Source organism: Anastrepha obliqua, chromosome 6 (genome assembly GCF_027943255.1).
Source record: "Anastrepha obliqua isolate idAnaObli1 chromosome 6, idAnaObli1_1.0, whole genome shotgun sequence".
In the NCBI taxonomy this organism is placed as follows: domain Eukaryota; kingdom Metazoa; phylum Arthropoda; class Insecta; order Diptera; family Tephritidae; genus Anastrepha; species Anastrepha obliqua.
Window position 1 is genome coordinate 50783407 of NC_072897.1, and position 25048 is coordinate 50808454.

At 40.4% G+C, this 25048-nt stretch overlaps 1 protein-coding gene across 1 annotated transcript in view; it reads right to left on the reverse strand.

The window, feature by feature from the left end:
- Positions 1-25048, reverse strand: part of LOC129250518 (glutamate receptor ionotropic, kainate 2) — a 201193-nt gene that overhangs the window by 7064 nt on the left and 169081 nt on the right. Inside the window, exons 6-7 of the mRNA XM_054890139.1 lie at positions 20756-20908; positions 20288-20695 (exon numbers count right to left, since the gene is read on the reverse strand). Of these exons, the coding sequence (XP_054746114.1) occupies positions 20288-20695; positions 20756-20908 (561 nt within the window). The remainder of the gene's footprint in view (positions 1-20287; positions 20696-20755; positions 20909-25048) is intronic.

Here is a 25048-nt window from a genome sequence, read left to right on the forward strand (position 1 = left end):
CAGGAGCAGACCGCAGGTAGTCGGGGGGATCCCTATATTCTCCCTCCTCGTGGAAATCACCTCACATGCCCCTTGTCTGGCCAGTTCATCCGCCTCACAGTTTCCCGCAATGTGGCTGATGTCAAAGAATTCGGACGCAGTCGAAAGTGAGGTCAAGCATTCCTTGACCAATTCCGAATGCACCGTCATAGACTCGAGGTCCTTATTGCCGCTTGGCTGTCGGAGTAAATATTTACTTTCTTGACTGTTAGTACGCATTTGAGCAGCCAATCAGCTGCCTCCTTGATTGCGGCTACCTCTGCCTGGAACACACTGCAGTGGTCCGGTAACCTGAATTTTAGTCTGATGGGGAGCCCTTCGCAAAATACTGCTCCGCCAACCTTTCCTTACAACTTCGATCCATCCGTGAACAAGTTCACCAGGCCCTGGCAATTCTGCCTGCGATATCTTCGGATACCACATTTAACATTGCGTTGAGCGCCAGAGTAGGAGTCGTTCAAAGCGCCCCACTGATTCCAATGAGTGCCGACCTCTGAACTCTCTCCAGCTTCTTCACCAATGTCGTCTTCTCTAGTGAGTTCCACCAGACTATGACTTCATATAACAAGATAGGCTTTACAAAAGTATTATATAGCCAGAAAACAACTCTAGGCGAGAGGCCCCATCTTTTGCCAATTGCGCTCTTGCACCCATACAAGACGATTGTTGCCTTCTTCACTCTTTCCTCAATATTGGGCTTCCACGTAAGCTTGCTGTCAAGGAGATACCTAGGTACTTCACCTTATCAGAAAGCATCAGAGGAGCGCCCCCTAGTGAAGGAAGTTGAGCTCTGGGTATTTTATATTTCCTCGTTAATAGGACGAGCTCCGTCTTAGGAGGATTCACCGACAGGCCACAATCCGTTGCCCATCTAACAACTGCATTCAGATATCCCTGCATCAAGTTGTACAGAGTGTCCAAAAATTTTCCTCTAACAATTAGTGCCACGTCATCCGCGTAGGCAATTACCTGCAGCCCCCCTTCACCAGCTCCTCCAACAGATCATTTAGAACAACAACCCAGAGGAATGGTGAGAGAACCCCACCTTGCGGTGTGCCTCTACTCACCTGCCGGTGGATGGAGATACCTCCCCACTCTGCCGTGACAGTTCTGTCGCTAAGCATTTTGTGGATAAATCTTATAAGGTCGGTTCCGATCCCTAGTTCACCTAGAGACCTGATAATTGCCTCCAGGAGGACGTTGATAAAAGCCCCATCAATGTCGAGGAAGGCGCCTACCGCAAGCTCCTTCTGAAAAAGAGACTCTTCAATCTCTTCCACGATTGTATGTAGGGCAGATTCCACCGATCTACCCTTGTAATAAGCGTGTTGAGTATGCGACAGCCGAACCGGAGGAATTTCGCTTCTTATGTGCAGGTCAATCAGTCTCTCAAGGGTTTTCAGTAAAAAAGATGAGAGACTAATTGGCCTGAAGTCCTTAGGGGAGACGTGCGAGCTCTTGCCTGCCTTGGGTATAAAGACAACCCTCACGGCCCTCCATGATCTTGGTATATGGCCCCTGGCTACGCAGCTCGCATAGATGGGGCTCAACCAACGGCATGATACCTCCACAGATTTCTGCAGTTGGGCAGGAATGATGCCGTCACGACCAGGAGACTTGAAGGGCCTAAAGGAGTCAATGGCCCAAGCCAGGCGACGCTTATTAAGCAACCAGCCATGCTCTGGAATGCAAGTTGAAATGCTAACCAGGCCGGTGATGCTAGGTGCTGGGCCCATCGGAAAATGGGCGTTGAGAAGTAACTTCAGTGACTCCTCGCCGCTCATCGCCCAACGCCCCGATTCGTCTCTTAGGTACCCCAAGAGAGCGGAACTCTTCGTAAGTACTCGTCTAAACCTGGAACTCGTGGCAGCCCTCTACGCTATCGCAGAAGCTTCTCCAAGAGTCCTTCTTAGCCTTTCTAATTTCGGACTTGTATATTCCTAGCCCTGCTTTATACAGTTCCCATCCCGAGGGAGACCTAATTCTTTTAGCCTTGTTAAAAAGGCGTCTGCATGCGTCACCTCGTGCATTGATGTTTGACCTTCCCAGCAGGTGTGATGGGAGTTCGCGTCAGTGCCTATGATAACGCCGATTTTCCTGCGTTTTGCTTCAGCCAGTGTTTCCCTTAGCAGCGCCGGAGGTGGTTCCACCTCGTCATCATGTGCCATATAGACGGACATCAGCCATAGCTGTCCAGCCGGGCCCTCCAGGCTCACCGTCGCATTGTCTTCATTGCTGAAATTAGGCAAAATAAATGCGTTAAGTTCCCTCCTGATGAGTATACAGGATCTTGGTTTACCTGTCCTGCTATATGCCACCAGTTTGTAGGTTTTCGTCCTGATCCCAGAAATGCCGTTGCTACTCAGCCACGGCTCCTGGATCAGGACTATATCAGCTCCACCTTGCTCAAGGTGGATAAGTAAGTTGGCGGACGCCGCCTTAGAGTGCTGAAGATTTATCTGAAAAACATTCATCCTCCAGGATCCTCTCCATCACCCCAAGGACAGCGTCGTCGCTCTCCGAGGCCAGAAGCCTCTCCTCCTCCGCCTTGTTGAAGAACGACCCGATGCTTATGACGGACCCCGGTAAAGAGCTTGCGTCATCAGCATTGTCATCCTCCGACGTGACGGATTCTACTTCCATGTCCACAGGAGCTTCCTCTACTGTGGGCCTTGCTTCTCCCAGCACTTCCGGATGTGCAGGGGCATCTGCTCTGGCATCGGTTTGGTAGAGAGGAGAGGACTGAGAGACTCTGCATTCAGCAGAATCAGCGCTTGCCGGTAGGATCCCTCAGTCTTCTCCACCTTAACCACCCTCCAATTGTGCGTGGGGTGCTTGGGGTTACAATAGCGGAGGATTTCCTCCATCTCCTTCGAAGCAGAGGGTTCGGAGGGGAGCTAGACACGTGCTCGCGGACGCACAGGTAGAACCCTTCTGTCCACTACCTTCAGCTTGGCTCCCTCCATACCTCTCCGACCAAGGCCACTGCCGCCCAATACATTGAGGCTGACCATTCGTCAGCGCAGACGATTCTCTTGTAAGAACCGTAGTGCCATCCAGTACTTTCACAGCTTGGAGGTGGTCCATGGTTTTCCTCACTACCTTCATGAATACGGCGGAGATGGCGGACGCTACCCTCTTCCACTCCTCCCTAGAGATAGCGCCGTCTTCTGTACCGCAGGTACTAACGTAACGTATTACCGAAACCGCAATAGAAATTTCGAACAGTATTTCTCAAAAACAGAAAATTTTTTCTGCTGCAATAATGTTAATAAGTTGTTTGCGGCACTTGGAGAAACTCATGATCCAAACGAGTGGCGTCTATTCATTGATGGTAGCAAGTATAGTGTTAAGGCTGTCTTACTGAACAAAGGCAACAAGAAACCATCGATCAACGTTGCTCATTCTGCGAATGTCAAAGAAACTTATGAGACAATGAAAGAGCTACTTCAATCAATTGACTACAGTTCGTATAACTGGAAAATATGCTGTGACTTGAAAGTTGTCGCTCTACTGACTGGTCTGCAGGGTGGCCTTGCCAAATACGGTTGTTTTTTTTGTGCCTTTAGAATAGCAGAGCGGATGACAAACATTTCACTCAACAAGTTTGACCGAAGCGTGTGGAGCATGTCGTGGGAAAAAACAACGTTATCAAGAAAGCACTTGTTGAGAAAAAAAAGTTATTTTCCCCCCTTTGCACATAAAACTTAGGCTAATGAAGAATTTTGTGAAAGCTTTGGCAAAAAAGCCGGAAAACACAGCCCTTAAATCAGGCCCGACGAAAAGGAGGGGGGGGGGGGGGGGGGGGGGGTACTTTTTCCCCCGGGCCCGGAGTTTTCAGAGGGGCCCGGACTCGAGGGTAATTCCAAGAAATTTCCTGCTTGAAAAAATATAGTAAATAATACTTCTACCAGAGTTCCGTCACATAAATATAATATGGTGATACAAAAGTGTATATTATTAGGATCTTATTAAAATGGAACATTTTATGCTACTGATTTATAAGGTAATTAATAATTATAGTGATGATTAGATTAAATTTAGATAGTTGTATTTTAAATGAAGACCAATTTTGAAACGTAGTTATTCTTTAAAGCAATTTGTCCTTACGTTGATAAAGAATTCAATGTAGAGATAGCAATAATACTTTTTATAGACTAGAAATTTTTGATTTTTCACTGGGTATGTTGTTATATAAATAACTTTTTAAATTCGTTTCCCCAGTCAATTTCACACTTTTATTTTATTTTTTTATGTTTCGGCAACTAATGCGTGGCCCCTTTCAAGAAAAGTTTGCTGTGTAAAATAACGTTACATTCTGGTAATCTTGTCAATTATTTTGAGTTTAAAACATATACGTTCTGAACAAGTGAACACTTTTCGCATTTTAGATACTTCATAAAACAAGTTATTTTGAATATTTATGACAATCCAGTGTACATAAATATTCAACATGACTAGTTTCATGAAGTACGTAAAATGTGAAAAGTGTTCACTTGTTCAGAACGTATATGTTTTTAACTTGAAATAATTGACGAGATTATGCTACCAAAATATAACGTGATTACACATAGCAAAATTTTCTTGAAAGGTGCTACGCATTAGTTGCCGAAACGTAGAAAAATAAAATAAAAGTGTGAAATTGACTAGGGAAATGACTTGAAAAAATTATTTATATACTTTTTATAATCGTCTCATGATAGTACATTGATTATTAATACGTATTATACTATGCTCTCTTGTTTTTGGCAAAATTGCTGAATGCGCATTTACTGTATTTTAGTATCGACCGTTCGACTTGTTCAATGCCATCACAGCTAAAAACCTGGATACTCTGTTCCCGAACATCTGCATTGCTTTGCGAATATTCTGCACCCTGCCAGTATCGGTTGCCGGCGCCGAAAGATCGTTCAGCGCTTTATCAAGGATCAAAGACTACCATCATTCTTGTTCAACTCAGAGTCGAGTAACAGGATTGGCAACTTTGTATTTAGAATCTGAGTTAGCAAGGAAACTCGACTTCGATGATATTATAAGAGCTTTTGCCTCAGCTAAAGCAAGAAAAGCAAAATTCTAAGCATCGTGGCAGTCATTTTCAAATATTTGTAAGGCTCACAAAATGAATAACAAAATTTTAACTTTTTTCAGCTGCGTTTTTTATTTCAGATCTGCTGAAGAGTTTTCTAAAATTCATTTTAATCAATATTTCATAATTAATTCTATCAAAAATTTTATCAATGAGTTTTTAATGTTTAAATGTTATATCACTATAATATAATACGCATTTTGATAAATAAAAAAAATTTGAAGGGACCCGCATCTCAAGTTTCCCCCGGGGCCAGAATACTCTCTCCACGGCCCTGCCTTAAATACTTGAAAACCAAAAAACTATTCTGGGTTCAAAATGACCGTCATTACTTGCATGAGCGATTTCATGTAGAAACAATTGCAAAAAAGTAGTTGAAGATTTTTTATTTTGCAAAAAACAAAAAGTGCGAAACAGGTTTTTTACTCAAAAACAACTCATTTTAGCTACTGGGCATTCAGCTCAATTGAAGTTTGAGGTATTCTCTTGATTTGGAAAAAGTTACAAAAAAAAACACTTTTTGAAATATTGAATTTCGAAAAAATTTCGAATCTTTTCTGTTTTTGCAAAATAAAAAATTTTCAACTACGTTTTTGACCCGAAAAACAAAATTGCCGATAAATCTTGAAAAAATTTTTTTCGTGCGAACAAAAAAATACGTGTCTCATTATTTCGACCAGAGAGCAACTTATTTGAGTTACATCGAAATCGAAAAACATGACCCGAATAGCCCGGTTGAATTGAAATGGAAAGCATCGTGAGTTAATGGCAGAAATTTAATAAATCAGTTTTATAGTGTAATATTACATTACAGAAAAGTGTCTTTTCACTAATTTTAAGATCAATCAAAGAAGATCAACTAAACACAACTGAAGACAATTTATACATGTGATATTGATTTAAGAATGTGATAATTTACTTAAGGGGGGAAGCTGGTCTAGAATTTTGAAAAAATCCAAAAATTTTTTTTTGTCTTAAAAGGTGCTTTAGGGTCTTAGAAATAATATACCAAATGAGGGATGCCAGCAAAAATGGCTAAATGCCCAAATTTTTCATTCGACGGCAGTGCCTCGCAGGTATGCCCCGAACGCTACTTACAACTTTAAACGCGTTTTTCTCGAAATCACTTTTTTTAAACTGGCCGAAGACATAACTCGAACAAATCTTTACCGATTCTTACGAAATTTTGACAATACATTCGAAATACCTTTCTCCGGAGACGTACGTAGGATTTTTTATTTATATTACATAGTTTTTTTTTAATCAACAATTTTATGTCGTTCTTTATAGTGAAAATTGTAACTTTTTGTTCAAACGTGCACCATTTCGCGAAAAAACAAAATATCGAAAAAATCCTACGTACGTCTCTTTCTGTTGTTATATAGAAACTAAAAAAATTGTATTTTTTCATCCAGGACAAAAATTAAGGAGTGTACGTCTTCGGCAATGGACCCACTAGAAAAAAAGGCGCCTTAGGAGAACTGCTGGACAGCGGCCATTTTGAAATTAATTCAGACGAAAAATTTTGTATTTGTACCATGAAAGCTATATTATTAAACCTATTTCACAGATTTTCGATTGATTCCTTTGTTGAGTCAAAATAAATTCATAAAATATGTCCATTTTTTGCGCTCTAGACCAGCTTCCCTCCTTAAGCAATGTCGTTTTTTGGTATTTCGTTTTTTCTACTGTTGTATGTACTATATTTTTGAGCCCACTGAATTATTTCATATTTATTACTTACTCCCTCAAATACGGTTAGAGTAGGAAAAATATTTAAAGGCAGCCTTCGTCGTTTGCCAGTAATTAAATCTTCTGCCTTTGAGAATTTTATGTGGCGAGCTTCCAAAAACCTATGTATGTATTTCTATGAATATCTTTTCTGGGGACCACGGAGGAGACTTTGTTTGCGATTGCGACTTTACATATTACGCACAATATTTCTGTCATGTTGTTTCTTGATATTAGATTTTATATGCATATTTATAGCACAACCTACTAATTTTGAATTATTTTTTATGTGTACACTTTGGGTTAAGGAATTAAAAACATTTGTACATAGTACTTAACACTGCAAGTGTAAATAAAAATTTATTATTTATTGTCGTTTGTAAACCCTTTGTAAATACCACTATTTTGTAGTCGCTAATTTGTGAGTTTCATCCGTTACATGAAAGTAACATGTTATTTTAATTTCCGAAAAAAAATTAAATAGATACCGAATAGCAACCTGTTAGCAATTTTCCTTATAGCTTATTCTGAGCAGTATGCCATTCATGGTAATAGTGCACTGACCAAAATATCCAGGAAAAATATAGGCTAAATTGGGCAGAGATGTTATACAACCTTTCACTGGGTACGTTTTTTCATTAAAAACCTTTACCTATTAAGCAAATGGTTAACCACAATTGTCGACGTTTGAGATTGCAGTGTGGATGAAAAGAAAAACTATGCTCGTTTAACTACATATGCTAGTTTAAGATTTAATAATGCATTTTGGGCTCCATTTTTGTTAGAGTGCTACTTTCCACATTGTCAAGAGCATTAGCATTATTTAACGTTAATAAACGTGTAAAAAACAACGACAAAGTCAGGTGCAGACAGACAAACAGGAAAGCACAGCTGATAAATGTACTGACAGGAAATTCAAAGTAACTACGTACGACGGTAAAAGCACATCTGGCTTGACTCAGAGGGGGGTAATACTGGAATGTTGTGTGCCTGCCGCCGGCTTAAATAACTGTATATATATATGTACAGTCCGGTTCCCTTGATTAGAGCCAATACTTTTCATGAAAGAAAATGTTTACTAAAGCATCCGCATTCGATCTATGTAGTAATCCAAGGTTTTCTGATAATTCAAATGAAGACTGTACTTTGCTCGAAAATAAATATGCATCAATGTATTATTCCATCTAACGGTATTTCGGAGCAGTACAACTTATGCAGTTGTAATATTTTGCTTGATTTATGGGTTCACTTGAATAGAGACCTTAACCAAATAAGAAAAAATAAAAACAAATGTAGGAAATTTTGTTTTTTTTTTTTTTGATTTATTATTTAAAGCGTAATAGTTTGAGCTGTCACCTTGTTTATAAATTACTTCGTAATGATGAATGAATTTTTACAAATTCTCTAGATACCTTAATGAAATTTCAGACCAGTACGTTTTAATGATTCTAGTTGAAGCAGTTTTGTCTTCAAATTGTTGCCCATTATCATAATCCTTGGAGATGATTCTCACAGATTTTCAATAAAGTTCAGATTTAGGGAATACGGTGGCCATGTTAAAGTGCCAATGTCTTGCGACGCAATCCAAGTTTTGAATGCATTATCCTGTTTAAAGATCCAAATGTTTCATGAATCTTGGGAAAAGATGATTATATCAGAGCTTTTAGCTGTTTTCCCTCATTTAGTAGTTAACAATTATCAATTCGAACGCCCTCCCCTTATCATAACACCATCTTCACGGCTGCGATGCGACTCTATATCCATCCGACTAATTGCGACTAATTGTATCCATCCGGCCTATCCCTATTAAACTTATAAATAACGGGTGATCAATCATGAGGTGCTTTTTTCAATAGTTAAAAAAAAAACAAAAATGTTAATTATGTTCAAAACCTTTATTTATCATTTGAAAGGACATTCTTTGACATTTACTTTTTGAATAAGACTTCATTCAAATGTTGGCCGCAACTACGCTTAAGGTGGTCCATTCTGAAGGTCCAATTTTCAATCACTCGTTCGAGCATTTCGACTGGTATGTCGTGAATAACACGCGTAATGTTGGCTTCCAGAGCTTCAATCGTAGCTGGTTTATCAGCATAGACCTTGGACTTCACGAATCCCCAAAGAAAAAAGTCCAAAGGTGTGATATCACAAGATCTTGGTGGCCAACTCACAGGTCCTAAACGTGAAATCAGCTGCTCTCCGAAATGACTTCTCAATAAAGTCATTGTTTCACGAGCTGTATGGCAAGTGGCTCCGTCTTGTTGAAACCAAATGTCGTAGAGATCATTAGATTCAATTTCAGGTAGAAAAAAGTCCGATATCATGGTACGGTAGCGAGCACCATTCACAGTTACGTTGCGGCCATCATCATTTTTGAAAAAATATGGACCGATGATTCCACCAGCCCATAAACCACACCAGACCGTTGTTTTCTCTGGGTGTAAAGGTAGCTCTTGAACCTGTTCTGGTTGCTCTTCATCCCAAATACGGCAATTTTGCTTATTGACGTAACCATTGAGCCAGAAATGCGCCTCATCGCTGAACAAAATTTTGCTCGAAAACAGCGGATCTTCTTCAATCTTTTCAAGAGCCCAATAAGCAAAACGGGGACGTGCAGGAAGGTCATTTGGCTTTAGTTCTTGTACGAGCTGTATTTTGTATGCTTTTAAATGAAGATCCTTCCGTAAAATTGACCAAGTTGTTCCATACGACAGTCCAAGTTGCTGAGAACGGTGCCGAATCGATTCATCGCGGTTTTCACGTACACTCTCTGCTACTGCCGCTATATTCTCAATGCTTCTTGCTGGACGTGGTCTATTCGGTCGAGAATTATCCACCAATGAATATTCGGATTCAAATTTGTTGATGGTATGTCGAATAGTGTTTAAGGCAGGCCGATTATGTTGACCATAATGCGGTCTAAGCGCACGAAAAACATTTGTCACAGAACGCTGATTTTCATAATACAGTTGAACAATTTGTAGACGTTGTTGCGGTGTGAGTCTTTCCATGATGAAATGCCAAACGCTGTTCAACAAATCCACGATGACAGTTTGCCACAACTCGCGCGCGATCTGTAAACAAAAACGCAAATGAAAAAAACTCCTCTTAATTGATCACCCGTTATATACTTATATAAACTTGCATGCGATATGCAGTCGAGGTCACTTGATTAGAAGCAATCAGTGCTATGGAATGAAATGGTTATTAAGACAACCGCATTTGATATAGTAACCAAAGGGTTTCTGATAAATAAAGTGAAGACTGTACTTACTAAAATAAACATGCATCAAAATATTATTCCATCTAACGCTATTTCGCAGTAGTAAAACTTCAGCAGTTGTGCTTGGCTGCGATGGCTTTGACACCGAAAGAAACAAGCAAAATCGTTAGAGGATCGCATACAATTGCGACTTTCCAACAGTTGCGACTATTCTAAAAAATTACAAAAAAAAGCCCTCTTTTGAATAAAATTCGCCGCCTCGATTTTGCAAGGGACCACATGGTTTGGAGTTCTATCACAAATAACGATCCCGGTGAATGGAAAAAGTAGTAACGGGTGATCAATTAAGAGGAGTTTTTTTCATTTGCGTTTTTTTACAGATCGCGCGCGAGTTGTGGCAAACTGTCATCGTGGATTTGTTGAACAGCGTTTGGCATTTCATCATGAAAAGACTCACACCGCAACAACGTCTACAAATTGTTCAACTGTATTATGAAAATCAGCGTTCTGTGACAAATGTTTTTCGTGCGCTTAGACCGCATTATGGTCAACATAATCGGCCTGCCTTAAACACTATTCGACATACCATCAACAAATTTGAATCCGAATATTCATTGGTGGATAATTCTCGACCGAATAGACCACGTCCAGCAAGAAGCATTGAGAATATAGCGGCAGTAGCAGAGAGTGTACGTGAAAACCGCGATGAATCGATTCGGCACCGTTCTCAGCAACTTGGACTGTCGTATGGAACAACTTGGTCAATTTTACGGAAGGATCTTCATTTAAAAGCATACAAAATACAGCTCGTACAAGAACTAAAGCCAAATGACCTTCCTGCACGTCACCGTTTTGCTTATTGGGCTCTTGAAAAGATTGAAGAAGATCCGCTGTTTTCGAGCAAAATTTTGTTCAGCGATGAGGCGCATTTCTGGCTCAATGGTTACGTCAATAAGCAAAATTGCCATATTTGGGATGAAGAGCAACCAGAACAGGTTCAAGATCTACCTTTATACCCAGAGAAAACAACGGTCTGGTGTGGTTTATGGGCTGGTGGAATCATCGGTCCATATTTTTTCAAAAATGATGATGGCCGCAACGTAACTGTGAATGGTGCTCGCTACCGTACCATGATATCGGACTTTTTGCTACCTGAAATTGAATCTAATGATCTCTTCGACATTTGGTTTCAACAAGACGGAGCCACTTGCCATACAGCTCGTGAAACAATGACTTTATTGAGAAGTCATTTCGGAGAGCAGCTGATTTCACGTTTAGGACCTGTGAGTTGGCCACCAAGATCTTGTGATATCACACCTTTGGACTTTTTTCTTTGGGGATTCGTGAAGTCCAAGGTCTATGCTGATAAACCAGCTACGATTGAAGCTCTGGAAGCCAACATTACGCGTGTTATTCACGACATACCAGTCGAAATGCTCGAACGAGTGATTGAAAATTGGACCTTCAGAATGGACCACCTTAAGCGTAGTTGCGGCCACCATTTGAATGAAGTCATATTCAAAAAGTAAATGTCAAAGAATGTCTTTTCAAATGATAAATAAAGGTTTTGAACATAATTTACATTTTTGTTTTTTTTAACTACTGAAAAAAGCACCTCATGATTGATCACCCGTTACAACAAGACTGATAATTGCCTTTCAATATCTTATCATACGTTAAGAATGGATTCAAAGATATAAATACATACACATGCCACGGGTCTAGTTAAAAAACTTTCCATGACGTGAAGTAATTTGGAGGTCTTTAAAAATATTGTCATTAAATGTAGGTATATACCATAAGTATTTGAATATGTTTTTATATGTATATCCATTTGAATTGAGTAGTTCTCAAAAATTTGGTATTATAGTTTTGTAGTAGTTGGGCGCAACGCGAGCCATCTGGGATCGCTAGAGAGAGCTAAGAAAGAGAGACGTATTATCCGACAGAAGAAACACGAGGAGGAAATACGTGAGTGCGAGGAGCTTGAGATGCTGGCCAATAGGAACAACGCCCGAAAATTTTACCAGAAAGTTCGGCGGCTTACAGAAGGTTTTAAGACCGGGGCGTTGTCCTGTAAGAACAAAGACGGCGATCTGGTGACTGACGTACAGAGCAATCCTAAATTATGGAGGGAACACTTCTCGAACCTATTAAATAGTGACAGCTGCGCATGTCACAGAGAATGTGAAAATCCCGATACCCAAGTCGTTGACGACGGTATTGTCGTTCCACTACCCGACTATGACGAGGTGAGAATAGCGATAACGCGGTTAAAGAACAACAAAGCCGCGGGCGCCGACGGACTGCCGGCTGAGCTATTCAAACATGGCAGTGAGGAGCTGGTAAGGTGCATGCATCAGATTCTATGCAAAATATGGTCGGATGAAAGCATGCCTGCCGATTGGAATTTAAGTGTGCGCTGCCCAATCCATACGAAGGGCGATCCTGCAATCTGAGCCAATTACCGCGGGATTAGTCTTCTAAATATCGCCTATAAGGTTTTAGCGAGCGTATTGTTTGAAAGGCTGAAGCCCACCGTCAACCAACTGATTGGACCTTATCAGTGTGGCTTTAGACCTAGAAAGTCTACCATCGACCAAATATTTACAATACGCCAAATCTTGGGAAAGACCCATGAAAGGAGAATCGACACACACAATCTTTTCGTCGACTTCAAAGCTGCATTCGACAGTACGAAAAGTAGATTCCTTTACGCCGCGATGTCTGAATTTGGTATCCCCGCAAAACTAATACGGCTATGCAAGATGACATTGCTCAACACCAACAGCGCCGTCAGAATTGGGAAGGACCTCTCCGGGCCGTTTGATACCAAACGAAGTTTCAGACAGGGTGACTCGCTGTCGTGTGACTTTTGTAACCTGATGTTGGAGAGCATCGTACGAGCCGCAGAACTTAATCGCTCAGGTACAATTTTTTATAAGAGCATACAATTGTTGGCGTATGCCGATGATATCGACATCATCGGCCTTAACAAACGCGCTGTTAGTTCTGCATTCTCCAAACTGGATAAAGAGGCAAAGCGAATGGGTTTGGTGGTGAACGAGAACAAAACGAAGTACCTCCTGTCATCAAACATATATTGTCCGCGCGCGCGTATCGGCACCCACGTCACTGTTGACAGTTTTAATTTTGAGGTCGTAAAAGACTTCGTATACTTAGGAGCCAGCATTAACACTGATAACAATGTCAGCCTTGAAATCCAACATAGAATCTCTTTTGTCAGCAAGTGCTACTTTGGACTAAGTAGGCAATTGAGTAGTAAAGTCCTCTCTCGACGAACAAAACTAACACTCTACAAGACTCTCATCATGTCCGTCCTAACGTATGGCGCAGAAGCTTGGACGATGACAACATCCGATGAAGGGACGCTTGGAGTGTTTGAGAGAAAGATTCTGCGTAAGATTTTTGGATCTTTGCACGTTGGCAACGGCTAATATCGCAGGCGATGGAACGATGAGCTGTATGAACTTTACGGCGACATAGACATAGCGCAGCGAATAGAGATCCAGCGGCTACGTTGGCTGGGTCATGTCGTCCGAATGGATACAAACGCTCCGGCTCTGAAAGTATTCGATGCGGTACTAGCTGGTGGTAGCAGAGGAAGAGGAAGGCCTCCTCTGCGTTGGAAAGATCAGGTGGAGAAGGACTTGGCTTCACTTGGTGTGTCCAATTGGCGCCGGTTAGCACGAGAAAGAAACGACTGGCGCGCTTTGTTCAACTTGGCAAAAATCGCGTAAGCGGTTATTGCGCCAATTAACAAGAAGAAGTAGTTGGTGCAACACCATTAAACATTCCCCTAAAACTTTGAAAGTATTGTTTTAGTGTTAGCCATTGATCGAGCTTAAATACTGACCTTGAGGAGCCTGCTCCGCTGCTCAAATTTACGTTCTTGAGCATCATGTTAACATGTTGTGCTGATAATAGCACATTTGGCGTTAACATTTCTTATTGGGTATTTAGGCCAATGGTACCTATAGTTTTAAGCCGACTCCGAACGGCAGATAGTTTTTTATGAGGTGTTTTTTTTAAAGCAGAAATTCACTTGGAGGTTTGCCTGCCGAGGGGCAACTTCTGTTGGAAAAAAACTTTTTATATTGTTTGGTGTTTCATGCCGCGAGAATTAAACATGGACGGTTAAGAACCCTCTTTGCTACTGACTTGGGATACCGGCAAAGTGTAAAAGGAACCGTGATGGAGTCTCTCTGAAGTATGAAGTCAACACGTAACGGCTCGATAAAGTCTGCAGCATTTATCCACCAGTAGGTACATGTCAGCGTGTGCTTAAAACAAGCACAACAAAGACTCAGATGGGTTTTTCTTCGTAAAGGCTCAGATTGGCATCGCCGCCATACAAGAGAAGAAACAACGTATGTTAAGAAAACCTTGAGATGTCTACCAGAGTTATCATGTGAATTAGAAATAATTTGTGGTAAGACAGATACTTCGGGTACTTTCGCTCGCATGGTAGCATGTTGCATCTATGACCTGCAAATATTGACGTTAGTTCTCTTGTGACATCGTGACTCCTCTCACTTGATTATGGCCAAATGCTTTCCATTTGTTTTGGGCCAAATTACTCCTGAGAGTCATCACAAAAAAACTTTTTGCTGATTCTTAAATAAATTCGTGTCTCTCGATGGTAGTTGTAAATTACCGCCTATTTCCTAAATATGTTGCAAGAGGACAAAGTTGATAGAAGCAATAAATTATCCGGCTCGAAGCAATAATATTGCGGGGAGATTCCTTAATATGTTGCAAAAGGACCAAGTTGATAGAAGTAATAAATTATCCGGTTCGAAGGACCTCACTAATGATGAACACAAATTCCTGTTGGTTATTGTAGCGATGATGTTGCGGAAAAATTCCCAATTAAAAACTAGTTGTTTCACATACAAAATTACAATTTTTCTCACACAATTTATTACTAAATATTTCCTATATATACACACTTATTTCAAACAAAACCTACTTATTTTCACACAAAATTATAACGAATAACAGGAGTTGAAAAACATTAAAGTATTTTAAACGAATACTAAATTGGACTCAACATACCGCCGCCCTTGAACTATATTAATAATTTCAAAATAAAATATTAAAAAGAAAAAAAAAAATTTACGATAAGTTATTAGTTTCTTCATGAAATAAATCTCCTTTCGTTGGCAAAAGGCAAAGTTTGACTATAGGGCGAGCCAATTCGCCATGCGGTGTTTTCAACGTAACTACTCTTACGCGTCCATCGGTACCATGATGGCATTTGAACATTCGTGCAAGCGTCCACTTCGTCGGAGGATTAGGCTCGTTGAAAACAGCAAGCACATCACCTTCTTCAATGTTGCTTGAAGAACGAAACCAGTTGGTGCGACGTTGTAAGCTGACGAGGTACTCGTCTCTCCAACGGCGCCAGAAATGTTGTCTCATGGCAGAAATTGCTTGCCATCGCTGACGAAGATTTCCACGGAACCCTTGACCCTCAGATTCCGGGATTGACCTCAGTGGTTCACCGACTATGAAATGTCCGGGAGTTAGAACTTCTAAGTCACCAGCAGTTCCAGAGTTGTCACAGAGTGGGCGAGAGTTTACGCAAGCTTCTATTTCAGTCAAAAGTGTGTTGAACTCTTCGTATGACAGTAGAACTTCTCCTAGTACGCATTTTAAATGATACTTGACATGTTTGACTTCAGTCAGACTCCAGCCGGTGGATTAAAGCGCCATTCACAACTCTTTCTTGGCTCCAAAGAAATTTGTACCGTTATCTGATGTCATGACCTTACAAAAGCCTCGGCGATTTGTGAACCTTTTAAACGCATTTAGGACTGCTGATGTTGACAGGTCACCAACAAATTCGAGATGCATCGCACCAGTGCACATACAAATGAACGAGCAGATGTAGCCTCTGTTAGCCTTAGCTCCTCTTCCTTGGATGAACTTGTAGAGGTAAGGTCCAGCGAGATCGACAGCAGTGTGAGTAAAACAACGGGCGTAGGTTGTGCGAATGATAGGTATATCACCCATGGCTTGCGTGGTAAGATTGCGGTTGAAATAAGTGCATTTCACGCACTTGTGGTACATATTACGGATCAAGCTACGAGCCGACAACCCAATAACGACGTTGCAAGACAGTTTGCATAATGCGGGGCCCAGCGTGCAAAGTGGTTTTGTGTATTTCGCAGACTATTAACTTAGCATGCGGACAATTCTTAGGCAAGATAATGGGATGCCTAACATCTGGAGCGACTTCATCATTTTTTATTCTTCCTCCAACACGTAGAACACAAGTCTTATCCAGAAAGGGCTGCAGACGCAAAAGACTACTGCGAAGCTGGTTTGGTCTCTTAGCGCTGCAATGAGAAATTTCATTATAAAAATAAACCCGTTGCGTATACATTATTAGGTGAAGTTCAGCTTCAAATAATTCTTGGCAACTCGGTGTACCAAAACGCTTTATAACATTAAGCCGTCTGTTAGCCCGAATGTTGGCCAAAAAACATAAAACGTAGGAAATAACTCGACGCAGCTTAGAATACAATGAGTATTTTGTCATCACGGACCAATAACCTGTAGAATTTGTCACATGGGCACGAATGCTATTTCGTATGCCCAGCTCTGTAGTGTGCTCTTTAGATATTTTCTGCTTCCACAATTGTTCAGTGCTTTTCAGGAAAATAGGACCAGCCCACCACAATTGATGACGTAATAATTCGGAGGGGGTTATACCTCGTGAAGCACAATCTGCGGGATTCTATTCAGAACGAACGTGGTTCCAAGATTCGGGAGGCAAAACTTCTTGAATATCAGCGACGCGGTTCGCTATAAATGTCACCCATCTGCTGGGGTGAGCTTGTAACAATGCTAATGTTATAGTAGAGTCAGTCCAAGCGAAAAGCAGATAGCGGAGATCAGACCAGCAGTGCAGCGCGCTTCGCACTAGTTTAGCAGCAAAATGAACGGGGCATAGTTCAAGATGTGGCAACGTTGCTGGCTTAAGCGGAGCTACCTTGGTTGTCGACGAAATTAATAACACAGTAATGCTACCGTCGCTTTGTGTTGTTCGTGCATGCAAAACGGCGGCGTAAGCGCGCTCGGACGCATCTGCGAATACGTGCAATTGCGTAAATGACCCAGTTACTTCAGTACCAGCCAACGGTTCACCTTCAAATGTGCCAATTGCTTGAGTTCTATGCGATGCTCCAACCACTTCGTTGCGATAGACTCAGGAATGATATCATCCCAACCTACCTTAATGCGCCATATGTCTTGAAACCAAATTTTTTAACTTATAGTTGCGGGAGCAAGTAGGCCCAGAGGATCGAAGAGCGTACTTGCATCTGATAGAAACATGCGCTTGGTCAACTTAACTGGCGGTTCCCTCAAATTAATGGTAAACGTGAGGTAATCTCCCTCTGTGTTCTAGATAAGACCTAAAGCGTGAACATCCTTAAAAATCCTTCAGAATAACACTAACAGCCCTAGCACAACCATTCGACGAATCTCTTGCCGTCTGTTGAAGTGATCGGACAGCTAGATGAGACGCAGCCGCCACTCCGTACGCTACGCGAACCATGCGAAAATCTTGGATAGGCAGGTATGGGTGGCTACGCCATACGATGCGTTGCAAATCGGCGTGTTTTAAGGGTACGCAGATTTGACGATACATTTTGGCGACATCTGCCGTTACAGAATAGCGGTGTGTTCTAAAGCGAAATAAGATCGTATACATATCTTCTTGCAATTGAGGTTCTACAAATAATGCGTCATTCAGCGAATTTCCGAAAGTCGATTTTGCGGACGCGTTAAATACAACCCTCAATTTGGTCGTGCTACTACTCAGGATGATGAGGCATATAATACGTTGGATTTATAGTCTCTAACGTGACCTGCATATGTTTCATGTCAATGAGTTCATTCATGAATTCATTGTAGCGTAAACTAAGATCGGAGTCACAAGCGAGTCTTCTTCCAAGTCGTAACAAATTCCGCATAGCAAAGTTTCGCGACTCTCCCAGAGTTTCATCGGGCTTCAGTGGCAATTCGACGACGAACCGGCCGTTAGATTCCCTTCGATGCGTTGTTTCAAAATGGTCTTCACAGTAACGCTCCTCATGCGTAAGATACGTTTTTTGCGGAGCTTCTTCTAACTCCCATAACTTGTTCAATACTCGATCCAAATGAACATCGTAATGTGACGACTGTAAACATGGCATATCAGGTTCAGATCTATTCACGCTTCCAAACAGAGTCCACCCAAAGACCGTCAGTGGTGCCATAGGGGCTCCAGATGGGCCCTTACGAAGTTCTTACATATCAGTTGATCCATAACGTCCATACCAATCAATATGTCGATATGTCGATGTCAATGCAAAAGGTGATCATATCGAGCAAAAGTAAATTGGTTCTTAAGTTTGTATTATTTTCACATATTTTTTACTTTAAACTGAATAAAAGTAATTTTTACAAACTAAATCTATGGCCTTTTTTAATTGATTACACTTCGAGTGCCGGACCCTGTATTTTAGATAGCAATAAATAAAAAGCCAAAGAACTTGAAATCTGATTGAACTCATACAATGTTCTAATCAACGGTGCTTTCCAGGCATAAACAGCTCTAACCCGTTCTAGGAAGAATAAATCATTACTCCGAAGATTTTTTCGAGGTATGGGAAAATGAATGGGCCCTAAGAGCATAAGCGAGTCAACTGTCCCATTTATAATATCGAAAACAAAGCAGAGTGAAATTCTACTTCTTGTACTTCTTAACGATTTTAAATTTAGAATGCACACCTTGCATTATATGAAGAAATTTCTTTTGAATGCATTCAAGTCTATTGATGTGATCCAGTTTGGATCGTACGAGTAAAGTAAATAGTGACTTCAAAGTGTGTGGATCCGTAAAATCGGAAGCACACCGATGAAAGAAGACAAGTGTATTCTACGATTTGGCGATGAAAAAATGCTATTTAAAAAGAATCTAAAAAGTAGTTTTATTAAGAGTATTTAGACGCGATTTCTTTACAAATATGAGGTATAGAGTAAATGCTTTGACTTAGAAAATGATGCATGAGAGCATTCCTTAATAGTTAATTAAGAATTTAGTTTTTAATTATTCTCGATTTTATCCGCGGTGGGACGAGTTGATGATGGCGACTATTTTTGAATCTGTTTCACGGGTAACTGTTGCGACTGTACTGGAATTTCGATGGTTGGTTGGTTGGTTAGAGTGGGAATTCATCCAGAATCCAACTAGCGCTTCCGCACCATTTTGTTGCCACATCCTCGTTACCAAATGTTCTTGTTCTCCGATAGACCAGAAGCCAGTTATGACTGCCGTAAGTTATTAATGTCGACGATTGCTTGAGGTTGTAGGTGGGCCATAACGTTCTGCTGATTTTGCATTTCGTCTGGTCTCTCCATCTACAATCTGCAATTCGAAGGTATTTTAGGGAAATTGCATTCTTGACCGCACCTAGTGGAGTGAATACTGGTACTGCAAGAGCGCTATTCATGGCAGATCCCCCTCTCTCGATAACTTTTAATTATTTTTAATGAATCGGTAACCTTTAAAACTGTACGAAGATTCTAATAGTTGGGTGGTATACATATTTTTGCGTTTCCTCCTGCAACCCGAAAAACGTGTAGCATGTTGCTCCCGAAGGTCCTCTTTGACTAAGATATCCTAATTCGTCCGATTGAAGTTCTGAAGTCTCTTGGCGCCTCTCCTTTGGACTAACCTCAGCAAACAGCATACTGAAATTTCTTCCATATCAGCAGTTTTACAATGTATCCCTTGGATGACGCACAGCAAGTTCTTTGTAGACGGAATTGGGGTCTCCCGTTTGCGAGCCAGTCAGGTTATTTATTGCTGATTTAATTTGCCATCTGGCAGTATTAGTTTTCCGGAAGTTTTTTTGGATACAATAATAAGTATAACAATAATAACAAGTTATTATTCGCAGAAAAACAAACATAACGAATCTCTACATGCAACTAATACCTGCAATATTTAAATTGAAGGACAATATTAAAAGCACACATATCGGACTAAATATTTCAAAGCTTCAGTGCAACACCTCTCAAATTTAATGACAACCCATTTACTTAAGTTAAATCATCAAAAAACATGTTAAAGGAATATATATATATACATATGTATATATAAATATGTATACATTTCTTAGACTTACCCGTTCCATTAACTCTCGAACAATGCCATTCCAAGCATTTGTATCTGGATTATAAACTCCATACATATTATCCGGAACTAATTCGATTTTATATTGAAATCCTACTTGTGTGGCAATGGATTTTAGTAAATCAATACAAAACCCCTCAAAACGGCCATTACCCGTTACATTGACATCATTTTTGACCATTACATAAGGTTTCTCTTCACGTGTCATCACAACTAACATTGTATTGCTGGTATGAATATCATAGAAAGCGGTTGGATCAGTGATGTTTACACCGACCTCAGGTTTCCAAAAACCAACTTTTTGAATCTTCTCGTGTTTTAGTTTAAGTAAATCAATTTGAAATTTATTTCGATGACCTTCCATAAAGTTTACTCTTCCTGTCAAGCCATTTATAGAAGCCTAGCGATTGTTTAAATGGATTTTAGAAAAAATATGAGGGATGTATAATGCTTTCATTACCGAATTTATATAGTTGTATAAAGATAGGCCATCATTCCACGGCATGTCGGCCGCACAAGAAATGTTATGCTGTGTTAATAAATAGCTTCGGTCAAGTTCCGTAAGACCAGCGGCAAAAGTGTATACCGAATCAATTATTAGAGCAGACTGAGCCTAGAATCAATAAATATGTAGTCTTAGTTTTTTGTGAGTTATAATATTTATTTTATATTAATTCGTAACAAATAAATATTAATAATAAAACTACTAATTTAAAACAATGATTATAGAAAAGTTAGCAATAGGCTTATTATATTATTTATTTGTTGCTGCATAAATAGCAAATACTATTTCAATTTATTCTGAGAGTGTTTATGTACATATATAATATGTATAGGTATTTATAAATATATGTATTGGGTTGGGGAATAAGTTCATAGCGTCCGTATATTATCAGTCGATGGAACTCTTTCTGCTCTACAAAACTATGTTAATTGTATTTTTGAAATATTTAATTTTTTATTATTTTTGAGGCTTAGAAATGGAATGCCCAGGAGGCAAAAATCAACATTTTCGACACCTGCTCTTCTTTGCTTTTCATCGAGGTCAAAAAGCCGCCGAAGCAGCCCGGAAAAAAAGAACTGTGATCATGAAACGGTCCTCTATCACCTACATTCAATTGGATTTACCAAAAAATTGGGAGCCTGGGTGTCTCACGGGTTCAACGACGTCTTCAAATTGCTTCTCAGCGTCTCGCCCGCTATCGAGCAACACGCGGTCATAAATAGCCCTTTTTGTACCGAATCGTCCCGGAAGATGAGAAATGGTGCCTATACATCAATAAGAAGCAAAGAAAAGAGTGTTTGGCTCCAGGAGATCCTCCAAAGCCGAGAGTGAAGCCGGATCTTCATCCAAAGAAGATCATGATATGTATTTGGAGGGACTGGGAAGGCATGGTGCACTGGGAAATACTCGAAAAAAATTCTACGGTCAATAAGGAGCTCTACATTGCTCAACTGAAAAGATCTGATCCACTTAGTCAGACCTGACTCCTTCACGACAATGCCATGCCCATGTTGCATAAACCCTGGCAAACCACATGAGGGGCGTTACCTTCGATAACAAAGATACCCTTAAAAGCTGGTTCGACAACTCCTTTGGCACCAGACCAGGCGACTTTTGGCGGAACGGCATCAACAAATTGGTCGAGAGGTGGGAAGAGGTTTTAAACAGCAACGGCGAATATATAATTGATTAACATCATTTTTCATTTTGTTGTAAATTTGTATCGGCGAGACAGTAACTTTTTAAAGCTTCTATTTTACTATTGTATAATTGTGTCCTCGCTTTTCGAAGTTTCGAAATATACATATGTACATATGTCATCATTTTCTATAGTAAATCTGAACAATTTAATCATGCCAACTGAATTTTTCACTTTTCGCCAAGTAAATAAGTTTTTCGATGCGTGCGCAAAATAAAATATACGAGTATAGTAGTTCCAATGAGAGTTTTATTTGTTTTATCCTGGACAGCAATCAAGTGAATACAACTATGATACTAGCGAGCTTTGTTAAATGGTTATCGCGCCATTTGAGAAGAAGAAATGAGCGAATACGAATCAAGCTTTTGCATTGTCACTACTTTAGGCAATTGCGTCATGCCACATGTAGCATATTGGTAAGGTTAAAGGCCGTAAAGACCTTTTGTAGTATGACAGTGAAGTTCTCAAAGAAATGTAGGAAGGCGCTGCTGAAGATCTAAAAAAAACAACTTAGTTCAGTATCTGTCGCCGATCTAGTGGCGCGTATTTAACAAGACCCAATTAGATATGGTTCCGTTTATTTCTAGATATTTTAAACTACTGACCGGCGACTACTTCAAATAAGTTTTCATCATGTTTATATATTATATAGTTTTAAGTGAACGGTTTCACAAATTGCATTTACTTTTGTATATATGTATATACTATATAATTGGCGGTTTTTGGATGTTTGGCCCAGTTTCTCCTCCTATTTGCTGCATGCGTCTTGATGCTGTTTCACAAATAGAGGGACCTACAGTTTTAAACCGACTCCGAACGGCAAATGGTTTTATTAGGAACTTTTTCATGGCAGAAATACACTCGAAGGTTTGTCATCGCCTGCCGAGGGGCGACCGCTATTAGAAAAAACTTTTTCTTCATTTTGGTGTTTCACAGAGATTCAAACCTACGTTCTAGCCGAATTCCCGCACCAACCCATTCGGCTATGGTGGCCAACAAATTTCATTTACCGTACATTAATATGAGCAGCCAACAACATCAAAACTTGCACAAAGGTTAAAATTTTTAACGCGTGCGTTAAGTCTGTGCTGTTGTACAGATCGGAAACTTGGCTTGTGACGTCGGCAACGAACTCAAAGCTGCAAGCGTATATAAACAGGTGTCTGCGTAATATACTTAAGATATAGTGGCCAAGAGTTATAACAATCGAGGAGCTGTGGAGAAGTACGCACCAAAATAGCATCAACAGTGAAATAAAGAAAAGAAAATATGGATGGAGAGGGCATACTCTGCGAAAGCCTTATGAGGAAATACCGCATGGCACTTTGACTTGGAACCCGCAAGGAACGAAAAGAAGAGGCAGACCAGTGTTGAATTGGCAAAGGACTATCCGCAATGAAACTGGAAAATCTTTTAATGAACTAAGATTTATGTCTAGAAATAGAAATGTTTGGAATACTTTTTTTGAATCCTTAAGCTCCGAAATTGCGGCTGAGATGGCGAATCTGCGGAAAGCCATGAAAATAATGGAAGAACGCGTGGGGAAAGCTGAAACGCAAATCCAACTGCATGGTCAACTACAGGGTGAAATTGCGCTATTGAAGACTCAGCTGGATGAGTGCCAAAACCAAGCAGTCTCCACCGATCTCATCATCAACGGCTTGCCGCACATTGAAGGTGAGAACATTGACACTATTTTTGGTAGCCTGTGTCACACGCTCAACATGTCAGCGCCAAAAGTTTCCTCCGCCTTTCGATTGCGTAAGCAGAGCAACTCTACTGCGCCTGCTGTTATAATTAAATTAAATTCTCCTGCTGATCGCTCAAGATTATTCAAATCAGTGGCTAATTACTGCAAAGCCAAAAAGCAGCCACTATTACTCTGCGATGCTGGACTCAAATCAGAAGGCAAATTACACATACACGAATGTCTCACTAAAAGCAATCGCGAACTAATGCGTTTTGCTATGCAGCTTAGGCGAGAACAAAAAATCACAGCCGCCTTCACTATTCGTGGTTTTGTGTATGTACGCGTTCGCCCTAAATGCAAAGCAGTTAGGGGGCGTCCATAAATTACGTGAGGTGTTTTTTTCAATTTTCTCTACCTCCCTCCCCCCCTGATGAGATGTCGTGAGATTTTATTCAACCCCCTCCCCCACCCCCCAATCTCACGTGAGATTTTTCGAAATGTGGGTTTCTTATGTAAACGCGTTAGATTGTTATTCTAAAAAGAAAACAAAAATTGCTTCGTGCTTTTATTTACGACTAGTTAAGACTAATAATCAATATTGCTGAGAGTTATAAGTGTAATAAAAATTTAACAATACGAGTAGAAGACTTAAATCGTAACTACTCCGATTAAAAACAGAATATCTACTCTAATTCAGTAAATGGAGAATCATGCGCGGTTTCAAGAGAGACTATTGGGACCAACATGTCCATATGATTTTCAGTAAAATCATCTGCTCCTTCAACTTCGTTCTGATCTAGCCACTCTAAGCCGTTGTCGCTTGCGCACAGTAAACCATTAGCTCGTCTTGCGACAATCCGTAAGAGTCGCACTTTGCGGTGCATACGCGCTTGCTTAGCTGGTGCAATGTGAGCTGCTCGCCTGTGCTCTGCAGCTCTTGTGATAGATGCGAAGTAAATACCGCATATTTTCTCTAAACCATCACGTATACTTGGGCAATAGAGAACATAGGGCGTGCTGATAAAGGCATTCAGCGGTTGAATCGGTAGGCGTATTAGAAATGGAGCAAATGACTTTCCGTCATGTTCTTTAAAGTCCGGAATTATCAAACGTCAATCAACCTAAGTGATAGGGTATGGAGGTGGCAGAAAACGGTCGTGAAGAATCATATGCAGATCACTCCGGCGTGGGATGCAGCAGTTCTGATCATCGCATTTCACAACCTAAAAAAAATAAAAAACAATTTCCCTTTGTAACTCTTAATAAAAATTTGTTGACATTCGAGCTCGTTAAAAAACTAAAAAAAAAAATAGGTACGCATAAAAATTTGATATGAATCAACTGCAATATAACTGGAGTA